General features: G+C 41.0%; 1 protein-coding gene across 4 annotated transcripts in view; it reads right to left on the reverse strand.

Annotated features, from left to right (window-relative positions):
* PPP2R3C (protein phosphatase 2 regulatory subunit B''gamma) overlaps positions 1-13,095 on the reverse strand; it is a 39,156-nt gene that overhangs the window by 20,570 nt on the left and 5,491 nt on the right. For 3 of the 4 annotated variants that reach the window (XM_032179476.2, XM_032179478.2, XM_058429602.1), the window contains exons 2-6: positions 12,936-13,063; positions 5,496-5,600; positions 4,789-4,901; positions 3,105-3,202; positions 2,274-2,344 (exon numbers count right to left, since the gene is read on the reverse strand). In XM_032179476.2, the coding sequence (XP_032035367.1) occupies positions 2,274-2,344; positions 3,105-3,202; positions 4,789-4,901; positions 5,496-5,600; positions 12,936-13,063 (515 nt within the window). The remainder of the gene's footprint in view (positions 1-2,273; positions 2,345-3,104; positions 3,203-4,788; positions 4,902-5,495; positions 5,601-12,935; positions 13,064-13,095) is intronic. The other variant, XM_032179479.2, reaches the window with a different exon arrangement.

Raw genomic sequence — 13,095 nt, forward strand, 5'->3', positions numbered from 1 at the left:
TGTCTGGCTTCTCTTATATTTTCTTAAAACAAAAAGGGGGGGTGGTGGAATTCTTGGCCCTTCAAAAAATAGTGACACATTAATATCATTCATGAATAACCAAAACTTTTTCAGTGATTTTTAAATGTTAAAATGCTACATTCTTTTTATTTTCCCCTTTAAAAGGCTTTTTATTTATTTTTTTTTTTTTTGAGACAGAGTCCGCTCTTGTCACCCAGGCTGGAGTGCAATGGCACGATCTAGGCTCACTGCAACCTCTGCCTCCTGGGTTCAAGCGATTCTCTTGCCTCAGCCTCCTGAGTAGCTGGGATTACAGGTGGCCACCACCATGCCTGGCTAATTTTTGTATTTTTAGTAGAGACGGGGTTTCACCATGGTCTCAATCTCCTGACCTCATGATCTGCCCGCCTCGGCCTCCCAAAGTGCCGGGATTATAGGCATGAGCCACTGCGCCCAGCCAAAAGGCCTTTTTTTTTTAAAGTTTGAAGACAAAGAATCTAAAAAGGAATTTGTATAGTCAATATACATTAAACATTTGTTTAGTAACACATGTCATTTGTTAAAAAAATAAAAATAAAAAACCAAACCCCAAAACGGAAACATCCTGTGTCTGAACAAAAACTATATGGAATCAACACCACCGAGGTCTATGGAAAAAAAAAGAAAAACCTGTTCCCTTTGCTCTACTGGAAGCTGGAAGGTGCTAGGCCCCTGTGTAGTAGTGCATAGAATTCTAGCTGCTTTCCTCTATTGAGCGCATAGACTATGTGTCTATGTGAATATGGACAGTTAGCATTTACCAACATCTCCTTGTCTACTGTCTGTCTCTCTTTTTTTTTTTTTTTGAGACGGAGTCTCACTCTCTCGCCCAGGCTGGAGTACAGTGGTGTGATCTCAGCTCACTGCAAGCTCTGCCTCCTGGGTTCACACCATTCTCCTGCCTCAGCCTCCCAAGTAGCTGGAACTATAGGCGCCCGCCACCATGCCCGGCTTTTTTTTTTTGTATTTTTAGTAGAGACGGGGTTTCACCATGTTAGCCAGGATGGTCTCAATCTCCTGACCTCGTGATCCACCCGCCTCGGCCTCCCAAAGTGCTGGGGTTACAGGCGTGAGCCACCACGCCTGGTCTCCTTGTCTACGGTCTCTTATTTAAAAAAAGAAAATAAATTTTATAAAATGGGGTTATAGAAGGTCAGCAAAGGGTAGGTTTGAAACCTTTTGATAGTTTAAAGTGAGCATTTTGACAACATTGCTTTTCCTTTGGCATGTTTAATTGTGATTTTTAAGGGGCATCCTTGCAGTTTAAAATGACACCTTTAAAATAAATTCTCTTTTTTTCTGAGACAGGGTCTTCCTCTGTTGCCCAGGCTGGAGTGCAGCGGCACAATCTCGGCTCACTGCAACCTCCGCCTCCCAGGTTCAAGCGATTCTTCCACCTCAGCCTCCTGAATAGCTGGGATTACAGGCATGCGCCACCACAGCCCAGCAAATTTTTCTATTTTTAGTAGAGATGGCATTTCACCATATTGGTCAGGCTGGTCTCAAACTCCTGACCTCAGGTGATCTGCCCACGTCAGCCTCCCAAAGTGTTGGGAGTACAGGCCTTGGGAATACAGGCTTGAGCCACCGCACCCAGCCAATACATTTTTTTTTTTTTTGAGATGGAGTTTCGTTCTTGTTGCCCAGGCTGGAGTGCAATGGCGCTATCTCGGTTCACAGCAACCTCTGCCTCCTGGGTTCAAGCAATTCTCCTGCCTCAGCCTCCCAAGTAGCTGGGATTACAGGTATGTGCCACCACGCCTGGCTAATTTTGTATTTTTAGTAGAGATGGGGTTTCTCCACGTTGGTCAGGCTGGTCTCGAACTCCCGACCTCAGGTGATCCACCTGCCTCATCCTCCCAAAGTGCTGGGATTACAGGTATGAGCTACCACACCCGGCATAAATTCTCTGTTAATGATGACTTGAACGCTGCTACTCCATGGGAAAATCAGTAGAACCTGTAGGATCTTATTTGGAATTGACATTCTCTATTGTAATTTTATTTTAAATTTGTTTTTTGTTTCACTGGAAAGATGATGTTCAATTTTAAAAGTTGAAAGTGTACAAGTTGCTTTGTTACGGTAAAACTAAGTATGTACACACAAACACACACAGACAGAAATAAAACAAAGTATTATGAGAAGAGCCTGTAGTCCCAACACCCAGTGATAACTACAGTTTACATTTTGGTGTCTATAAGAGTTAATATAATATCTATAAGGTTAATACTTACAGATTCCCGAAGGTACCCCTGCCCAGCGACATCATATAAACTGAGTCCTATTCTTGTTTGATGAAGCCAAACTGACAATAAACAAGAAAATGAAAGTAATTCTTAAGATCTATCCTTCAGATATGAAAAAGGAGATAAAGAGCTAGATTTGAGACAAGCTAATCTAGTAACTCTAAAAACATTTCTTCTCACCACAAAATTGCTTGAAACAAAAAACCATAGAATGGCAGAGTTCAATAATTCTACCATGACTAAAGCTATAATAAAATTGACGCCTTGAACATACTGTTCTTTACCAATTGAACTTGTGTTCCACCAAACAGGGACAGCTAGTATAATGTTATGCCTTCAATGAAGCTGCTTTTATTTCTGAGGTTAATTACAGCAACCAATTATTAAAGATTGTATACAATAGGCTTTCACAGATTATTATGGCACTTGTAGGAATCATAAGTCCAAACTGTTTAATAGATGCTCCTTGAAACTGATATTACAGCTGTGGGTTTGAAACTATCAGTCAACTCAACTTGTAATATATTGGTAAAATAAAATTATCAGTAAATTAAAATTATTTCAAATTACCATACATTAAAACTCTTGGTTCAGATCTTAATATTTCTAGTCTACTATTATCTTTAAGACACATGAGGGTTTAAAAAATTTTTGTTTTTTTATAACCCAAGTTTATGTAACACATCTTGGTCAAAAGATAAGAAATTCTACTATTCAAACTTAGAGTGATTTCACGTGGAAGAAATACTTATAAAAGCACAGACCAAAAAGCTACTTGATTCCCGGATAAGGAGTTCAAGCACAGTAAAAATGAATCACCTTTTCTCATGACATAATTAAAGAACTGCATGATGGAAATTCTTCCATATGAATCTGTATGAAGGAGTTTAGCAAAGACTTTTGCTGTGAAAAATTGCCTAAGAAAAGAAAATAAAGATTTAAATGATCTGCCAAAGTAAGAGAAAATGACTTCTACATAAATTAGCAAACAATGGCATAAATTCATACAATTAAAAATGAAAGAACAACAGAGACTCCTTATAATTCAAAAACTTAAAATATTAAGTCAAACTTTTTTTTTTTTTTAAAGAAATGGAGATTTGGCCAGGCGCGGTGGCTCTTGCCTGTAATCCCAGCACTTTGGGAGGCCGAGGCAGGCGCATCATGAGTCAAGAGATTGAGGCCATCTTGGCCAACATGGTGAAACCCCGTGTCTAATAAAAATACAAAAAGTATTTGTATTGGGTATTTATATTGTATTATATTGTATTTATATTGGCCCGGCCAATATTTGAGGCATTTAAAATGCTTAACATAACATATTCTTTTGTTAATACAATAATACTTGGGAGGCTGAGGCAGGAGAATCACTTGAACCCGGGAGGCGGAGGTTGTAGTGAGCCAAGATTGCGCCACTCCACTGCAGCCTAGCGACAGAGCAAGACTCCATCTCAAAAAAAAAGATATATATATATATAAACGGAGATTTGCTCTGTTGCCCTGACTGATCTTGAACTCCTGGCCTCAAGTGATCCACCTGCCTTGGCCTCCCAAAGCAGTGGAATTACAAATGTGAGGCACCATGCCTAGCCGAAGTCATAAATGTTTGCATTCTTTTTTTTTAATTAAATTTTTTTTTATTTTGCAGAGATGGGCACATGAGCCACAGTGCCTGGCCTTGCATTCTTTTTTGTTTGCTTTCGTCTGTCTTAAGGCTGAAAGTGTCATAAACGAAATCATTTCTTTTCTTTTTTTTTTTTTTTTTTTGAGATGGAGTCTCACTCTTTGCCAAGCTGGAGTGCAGTGGCACGATCTCGGAACAACCTCCGCCTCCAAGTGATTCTCCTGCCTCAGCCTCCCGAGTAGCTTGGGATTACAGGCACACGCCACCACGCCCAGCTAATTTTTCTATTTTTAGTAGAGACGGGGTTTCACCATGTTGGCCAGGATGGTCTTGTTCTCTTGACCTCGTGATGTGCCCACCTCGGCCTCCCAAAGTGCTGGGATTACAGGCATGAGCCACCACACCTGGCTATATTATTTATTTTAATAACTTCATACCAATGTGATTTTTTGACTGTAAATAATTTTATTAAATTTCATTAGTAACTTAAATGGACTCAAATGTCATTCCATTTACTTCATTTAATATTTGAGGATTTGTTTATTTTTTTTTTTTAAAGATAAGGTCTTGCTCTGTCACCCAGGCTGGAGTGCAGTGGCTTAATCACAGCTCATCCTCCCAAGCTCAAGCAATTCTCCCACCTCAGCCTCCTGAGTAGCTACAGGTGTACGCCCCCACACCCAGATAATTTTTTTATTTTTAGTAGAGACAAGATCTCCCTAAGTTGCCCAGGCTGGCCTCAAACACCCCAGCTCAAGCAATCCTCTCAGCCTCCAAAACTGCTGGGATTACAGGTGTGAGCCACTGTGCCCGGCCAATATTTGAGGCATTTAAAATGCTTAACATAACATATTCTTTTGTTAATTATATTATTCTTACTTGCACTTTGCTCCAGCCTTTTCACCAACCTTCAAAAAGTTTTCATAATTGATCATCGCTTCCTCTCCAATCATAGGTGGTGTCTGGTGTTTGTCCAGCAAAAACCATAAGTTCTTAAGAGAATTGTAGAAGTGAAGATGTTGTAAGTTAAAAACAACAAGATTTTTAAATGTAGTTAAATGCGTGCTTTCCACTAAAATGATAGTTTGCTGGCAGAGTCAATATTAAGATGAATCTCATGCCCTATTATCCTTTTGATTACTAACAATAAAAATAACATTTATTGAGTGCCTACTAAGCTTTTGATATACACTGCCTCCTTAATCCACATATCTCTATGATATAGTTAGCTATCCCTACTTTAGAGATGATAATCGAAGCACAGAGATGTTAAGTCTATTGCCTAAAGTCATATAGCAGGGCTGGGATTTGAACCTCTGTAGTCTGACCCTATAGCAGTGGTTCTCAACCTTGGCTGCACATTAGAATTACCTAGGGCCTTAAACAAAAGTAACAAACAACACTATGTTTGGGGTATATGACCCATGCAAACTGAGCGGCTGCTTCTGGTGGAACTGCTGCTTCAGAGCCTATGTAGTACCACTCTGTAGTACGGACTCCATTAGGCACCAAGAAATCCTGCATGATTTAAGTAGTACAAATGAGAAATGGTTAACATCTAAAGCAACTTTTTGCTTTGTTCTTACCTGTAATTCTTCATTATCTAACAGTTCTCTGCTTTTTCTTTGTAGAAAGACAGCTCTTGATTCCTCTCTTAATTTCTGTAGTAAGACTTCATCTTCAGCAGGCAGCTGAAAATACAATGTAAATTTCTACATGTAAATTTTAGACTACTGGATCCTATAAAATGTATGTGGCCTCATAAAATAACTGTATGCCACCACCTCAAATTATTTCTTGTATCTCACCTTAATTGCGCTTAACATTTGTTTAACAAAAACTGATCCACAGAGAATCAGTGATCAGCAAGGCTGGATCTCTGCCCTGAAAAAACTATTCTAAAAGCTAGTCTAGTCCAAGTTTCATTTTATTTTCTTAAAGCACTGTGTTTCTATTGTCACCTTAGAATGATACAGAATTGGCTGGGCGTGCTGGCTTCCTTAGAATGATATAGAATTGGCTGGGGGCAGTGGCTCACACCTGTAATCCCAGCACTTTGGGAGGCCGAGGCAGGCGGATCACGAAGTCAAGAGATCAACCATCCTGGCCAACACTGTGAAACCCCGTCTCTACTAAAAATACAAAAATTAGCTGGGCATGGTGGCATGTGCCTGTAGTCCCAGCTACTCAGGAAGCTGAGGCAGGAGAATCGCTTAAACCCAGGAGGCGGAGGTTGCAGTGAGCTGAGATCACGCCACTACACTCCAACCTGGCGACAGAGTGAGACTCCATCTAAAAAAAAAAAAAAAAAAAAAAAGAATGATATAGAATTAAATGAGGATTAACTGGAGATTGACAGTTTCAAAACCACCTTTGCAAAATTATAACAGTGACAAAATGATGACAGTGAAAGAGATCTGATCTAACCAACTCCATCTTGTTTTTAACCTCCAATCTGCCCTTGGTCATTCCTGGGCATGGGCCAAGATATTAACAAATCTGGGAGAAATTTGGTTTATGATTTAAATGATAATAGCTCATCCCAAAACTAAACTGCCTTAGTGAAACTAATGAAAGGACACCAGGTCAGGAGGATAAGGACCAGAATTCTGCTAAGATGCAGGCCAGTTAAATGATTAGCAGTTATTATTCTGGAGGTCACAAAAATTTGCAACATCCTCAATTACTCCTGTAAATAACATCACTATTGTAGTACACAGGACTGGCCTTTTGAGATGTCTTTTCAGGCTTTTGCACTTCTGACTACCCAATGGCCCCTCTCAGACCAGCCACTCCTCTGTGGCCCCAACCCAAAAGCAGACTCAGCACGCAAGGACCAGGACTGTTTTTCTATATCCCTGTGAGTCCATCCCCAACCAATCAGCAGCACCCATTCCCTAGCCCCCTGCCTACCAAACTATCCTGGAAAAACCCTAGCCTCCAACTTTTCAAGAAGGCTGATTTGAGTAATAATAAAACTCCCATCTCCCATTTAGTTGGCTCCATGTATATTAAATTATTTCTCTCTTGCAATTCCCATCTTGATAAATTGGCTCTATCTGGGTAGCAGGCAAGAAGAACCTGTTGGGTGGTTCTTACCTGTAATTCTTCCTGTCCAGCAAAAACCATTTATTCTTCTTGTCCAGTTTTAGGAAAGCATGCCTGTTGAGATTGGATCACCTTTCTTCTTGGAGATGGTCAAGGCAGTGCCTATTATGTTGGCCTCCCAGGCAAGAGGGTTTGCCAACTGGGGTGATTTCCATGAGCAGAGCTTTAGAATGACTCATTCCAACCTGACTTAGAACAATTTGCTTTATTTCTTCTTTTTTAAATTAATAATAGAGGCAGAGTCTTGCTATGTTGCTCAGGTTGGTCTTGAACTCCTGAGCTCCAGCAATCCTCCCACCTTGGCCTCCCAAAGTGCTAGGATTACAGGCATGAGCCACCACACCCAGCCAGAATAATTTACTTTAAAGAGTTCTTCTTCCTTTTCTACATCTTAGCCCCATTAAATTACCTCGGTAAACCTTACGTCAAAACTTGGGGTTATGGTTTTCATCTTTCATTTCCAGGAACTAAGATGCCGTCCCTCCCATCGGAAGGAACAGAGTTAAAGGAGTATAAACCAAAAATAAAATTCTAAGGCCCCTCAACCATCTGAATGGAGTTCCTCCTCAGTCAGCACCCTTAAAATTTAACCTGAGAGACAGTCTCGTTATACCTTTCTGGCATTAACATCAACACAGACTTTAATAAGAAACATTTTGCAACCTATTCTCTCTGAAGCCTGCTAGCTAAAAGCTTCATCTGCATGATAAAACCTTGGTCACTACCGCCTCTTATCTTAACCCAGACATTCCTTTCTGTTTGATCCCAGGTCTTTAGAAAAACTCAGCCAAGTGTCAACCAGAAAACGTTTGAATTTACCTGTAGCCTGGAAGCCCCACTTCAAATTGTCCCACCTTTCTGGACCAAACCAATGTATTTCTCAAATGTATCTGATTGATGTCTCATGCCTCCCTACAATGTATGAAACCAAGCTGCACCCAAACCACCTTTGGCACATGTTCTCAGGATCTCTTGAAGGCTGTGTCACAGGCCATGGTCACTCATATTTGGCTCAGAATAAATCTCTTCAAATATTTGACAGAGTTCAACTCTTCGTCAACAGAAGAAACATTAGGAGGTGGGGATGGGGCTGGAGTTGGGGCTGACTGACATTATGTTCTAGTGGCTAGTTAACCAGCTAATCAGCCAAGGAGAGAAGTGGTGACTCAAGATAATAGGTGTTTTCTCTGAAGCAGTGGGACCATGGAGAGGAAGAAGAAAGAAGGGAAAGGACTTTTTTACAAATCCATAGCTGCAGACAGGAAACCATCTAAGATCTAGAGGTGGCCAAAGAGAGAAGTGACACGAAGAAAGGAAAAAAAGGAGATTCCCTCAGGAACCAGAAAAAGAAGGCAAAGGTTTGGTCCTGGAAGTACAAGAAAGTTCGGTCCTGGGCTCAGGAACGGGGTCACACCATTCCTATCCAAGAGCTGTTACGAATGAGACAGAGTAGGAATGGGGGCTTGGGTCAGCTCACTCCCACTACGGCACTCTTTCATGCATCCCCACTGATCACAAAACCCACACCACTACCTCACTGACACCATAATGTCCCAACCATGCCTTTTACTCCAAAGAATTCCAGTAACTAGCCTTAGGAGATAACCAAAGTAGTGAAGTGAGTGTCCTATCTGGGGAAGGAATGCTGAACAACTGATTTACAGCCTTGTTGTCTCTAGCCAGACCAGGTGGCCTGCTGCTCAAGATAACCATAGCAAAGTGGTGGACAGGGTTATGGAAACCAGGGCAGTGGCTATGGCGGGAGTGGCAGCTATGACAGCTATAACAACGGAGGCGGAGGCGGCATTGGCGGTGGTAGTGGAAGCAATTTTGGAGGTGGTGGAAGCTACAATGATTTTGGCAATTACAACAATCAGTCTTCAAATTTTGGACCCATGAAGGGAGGAAATTTTGGAGGCAGAAGCTCTGGCCCCTATGGCGGTGGAGGCCAATACTTTGCAAAACCACGAAACCAAGGTGGCTATGGCGGTTCCAGCAGCAGCAGTAGCTATGGCAGTGGCAGAAGATTTTAATTAGGAAACAAAGCTTAGCAGGAGAGGAGAGCTAGAGAAGTGACAGGGAAGCTACAGGTTCCAACAGATTTGTGAACTCAGCCAAGCACAGTGGTGGCAGGGCCTAGCTGCTACAAAGAAGACATGTTTTAGACAAATACTCATGTGTATGGGCAAAAAACTCGAGGACTGTATTTGTGACTAATTGTATAACAGGTTATTTTAGTTTCTGTTCTGTGGAAAGTGTAAAGCATTCCAACAAAGGGTTTTAATGTAGATTTTTTTTTTTTTTTTGCACCCATGCTGTTGATTGCTAAATGTAATAGTCTGATCGTGACGCTGAATAAATGTCTTTTTTTTTAATGTGCTGTGTAAAGTTAGTCTACTCTGAAGCCATCTTGGTAAATTTCCCCAACAGTGTGAAGTTAGAATTCCTTCAGGGTGATGCCAGGTTCTATTTGGAATTTATATACAACCTGCTTGGGTGGAGAAGCCATTGTCTTCGGAAACCTTGGTGTAGTTGAACTGATAGTTACTGTTGTGACCTGAAGTTCACCATTAAGAGGGATTACCCAAGCAAAATCATGGAATTATTGGTTATAAAAGTGATTGTTGGCACATCCTATGCAATATATCTAAATTGAATAATGGTACCAGATAAAATTATAGATGGGAATGAAGCTTGTGTATCATCCATTATCATGTGTAATCAATAAACGATTTAATTCTCTTGAAAAAAAAAAAAAAGATAACCATAGCAACCAGATAATGCTGACCTTCATACCCTACCTGATCTGCTTTGCACAGCCCAGCCTGCATACTCCACCCTAATATCAATTCCTGATTTTTTTAAAAAAAGCCCTACCAGCTCTTTTCAGAGAGTCAGGTGCTCTCTCTCCCTTTTGCATTGAGAACCCAAGAACCTATGTTTGATAACAGTAAGATATTATTTAAGAATCCAGGTTAAATGAGATAAAGAATACAAAGGGCTCTGCAGTGCTTAGACACTCAATAAATGTCAATTCCCTTCTCTTTCCCCTCGGCTATCAAAAATATTCAGTTATTTAGCTGCCTCTGTTTAATGAAAGTGTGAAATGCAAAAAGCAGTAAAGGTATGTATGATGTAATCCCATTTAAAAAAATACACAGATACCCACAGAAATATGTAGAAGGATTCATATAAAATGTTCTGTTTACATTGTTGAGTGATGTTATCATGGGAAGAGATCAACTTGTTTAGCCATAGCTTTTCCTTTTCTACAATAAATATAGGCTAGGATTACAGGCATTTGATTCTTAAAAGGTTGAGAAGCATATAGTACTATAGGAAGGTTTCCAATAAAAAATATTCAGTTGAAAAAAATTTGCACTTGAAGAAATATTTCAGTATCTGGATAACTCACTTATATAAATACCTTAATCTGTAAGAACACCAGCTAAATCAATGTTTACTATACTTGCAAATAACGTTATAATTAATAGAGTTAGAAGGTAATAGGTTCAAAGGACATCCAGCTAAGATTCCAGTTAACTTGTATAGTGCTTACATTTTCCATAATACTAAATAGGTATTTTTTGGTAGACTTCACTTTCAGGTATAAATACCTTTTTATTTATTTTTTTTAAATAGACAAAATAGACCTCAAGAAAAAAAAATAGACCTTAAAAAAAAAGATGGGGTGGGCCAGCATGGTGGCTCACGCCTGTAATCCCAGCACTTTGGGAGGCCGAGGTGGGTAGATAGATCACCTGAGATCAGGAGTTCGAGACCAGCCTGGCCAACATGGTGAAACCTGGTCTCTACTAAAAATACAAAAACTAGCTGGGTGTGGTGGTGCACACCTATAATCCCAGTTACTTAGGAGGGCTGAGGCAGGAGAATCGCTTGAACCTGGGAGGCAGAGGTTGCAGTGAGCTGAGATCATGCCATCGCACTCCAGCCTGGGCAACAGAGTGAGACTCCATCTCAAAAAAAAAAAAAAAAAAAAAAAAAAAAAGATGGGGTGTGGGGTGGTCTCACTATGTTGCCCAGGCTGGTCTCAAACTCCTGGGTTTAAGAGATTCTCCTTTCCTAGGCCGGGCGCGGTGGCTCACGCTTGTAATCCTAGCACTTTGGGAGGCCGAGGCGGGCGGATCACGAGGTCAGGAGATTGAGACCATGGTGAAACCCCGTCTCTACTAAAAAATACAAAAAAATTAGCCAGGCGTGGTGGCAGGCGCCTGTAGTCCCAGCTACTCGGAGAGGCTGAGGCAGGAGAATGGCGTGAACCCGGGAGGCGGAGCTTGCAGTGAGCCGAGATTGCGCCACTGCACTCCAGCCTGGGCGACAGAGTGAGACTCCATCTCAAAAAAAAAAAAAAAAAAAAAGAGATTCTCCCTTCCTCTTCCTCACCCTCTCAGAGTAGCTGGGACTATAAGCGAATGCCCTACTATTGCCAGGTTGTAAACAGCTTTCTTTTTCTTTTTCTTTTTTTTTTTTGAGACAGGCTCTTGCTCTGCCACCCAGGCTGGAATGCAGTGGCATGATCACAGCTCACTGCAGCCTCAAGCTCCTGAGCTCAAGCGATCCTTCCACCTCAGCCTCCTGAGCAGCAGGGACTACAGGTGCGCACCATCATGCCCGGCTAAGTTTTTTTGGAGAGACGAGATCTCACCAAGTTGCCCAGACTGGTTCTCAAACTCCTGGCCTCAAGTGATCCTCCTGATTTGATGGCCTCCCAAAGTGATAGGATTATAGGTGTGAGTCACCGCGCCTGGCCAACATTTTTTTTTTTTTTGAGACAGGGTCTTTGCTCTATCACCCAGGCTGGAGTGCAGTGACCCTACCATGAATAGCTTTTCTTAAGGTCTATTTTGTCTATACGTCCCTTCACAGCCATTTTCAGAGTTTTGGCACAAGGAAACAAATAGTCAAGTGAAATTCCTTTTTTGTTTGTTTGTTTGAGACAGTCTTGCTCTGTCACCCAGGCTGGAGTGCAGTGGCACGATCTGGGCTCACTACAACCTCCACCTCCTGGGTTCAAGTGATTCTTCTCCCTCAGCCTCCTGAGTAGCTGGGATTACAGCCATGCGCCACCATGCCTGGCTAATTTTTGTATTCTGAGTAGAGACAGGGTTTCACCATGTTGGTCAGGCTGGTCTTGAACTCCTGACCTCATGATCCATCCACCTTGGCCTCCCAAAGTGTTGGGATTACAGGCATGAGCCACCATGCCTGGCCTCAAGTGAAATTCTTTAAGTTTTCCCATAATCTATTTTTTGGTTTAGCCTTGAGCAAAATTTTAAAACTTTGTAACAACGTGTTGTATACCTGATAACATAATCCAATAGAATACTTACTACTAATATCTATAATAAAAATTAGAAAGAAAAAGCCCACAGTTTAACAACTTTGTGTTTACATACCCACTTAAATCTAAACTTGGGATTTTATTGGGCTCAAAATGTTTTATAATAGCGATAAGATTACAATAAAATAATAAATATATAAAATTTAAAATATAATTCTCTATTTTTAAAACATAAAATTCTGGTCCTATTTTTAAAATTACTTTTTTCTGGGGGTGGGGGACAGGGTCTAACTCTGTTGCCCAGGCTGGAGTGCAGTGACACAATCACGGCTCACTGCTGCCTCAACCTCCTGGGTTCAAGTAATCCTCCTGCTTCAGCCTCCTGAGAAGCTAGGACTACGGGCATGCATCACCATGTCCAGCTATTTAAAAAAAAATTTTTTTTGGAGATGGGATCTTGCTATATTGCCCTGACTGGTCTCAAATTCCTGGACTCAAGTGATCCTCCCGCCTCAGCCTCCCAAAGTGTTGGGATTACAGGTATGAGCCACCTTGCCTTGCCAAAAATATATTTCATTTTTAAACTCTGCAGGACATTTGATTAGACACTACTTACCCTATAATAAAACCGGGGAATGGTCTTATAGAATTCATTTGTGTTTTTTCTACCTCCTTTCCATTCGGAGTAATATTTTGTAAATAAATCCATTTCTTCATCTTTTAATTCTTGTTCACTTTTTTTTTCTGGTAACAAAACAGATTAAGGGGAGCACTTT

The sequence above is a fragment of the Hylobates moloch genome, unplaced genomic scaffold, assembly GCF_009828535.3.
Source record: "Hylobates moloch isolate HMO894 unplaced genomic scaffold, HMol_V3 SCAFFOLD_16, whole genome shotgun sequence".
NCBI lineage: Eukaryota > Metazoa > Chordata > Mammalia > Primates > Hylobatidae > Hylobates > Hylobates moloch.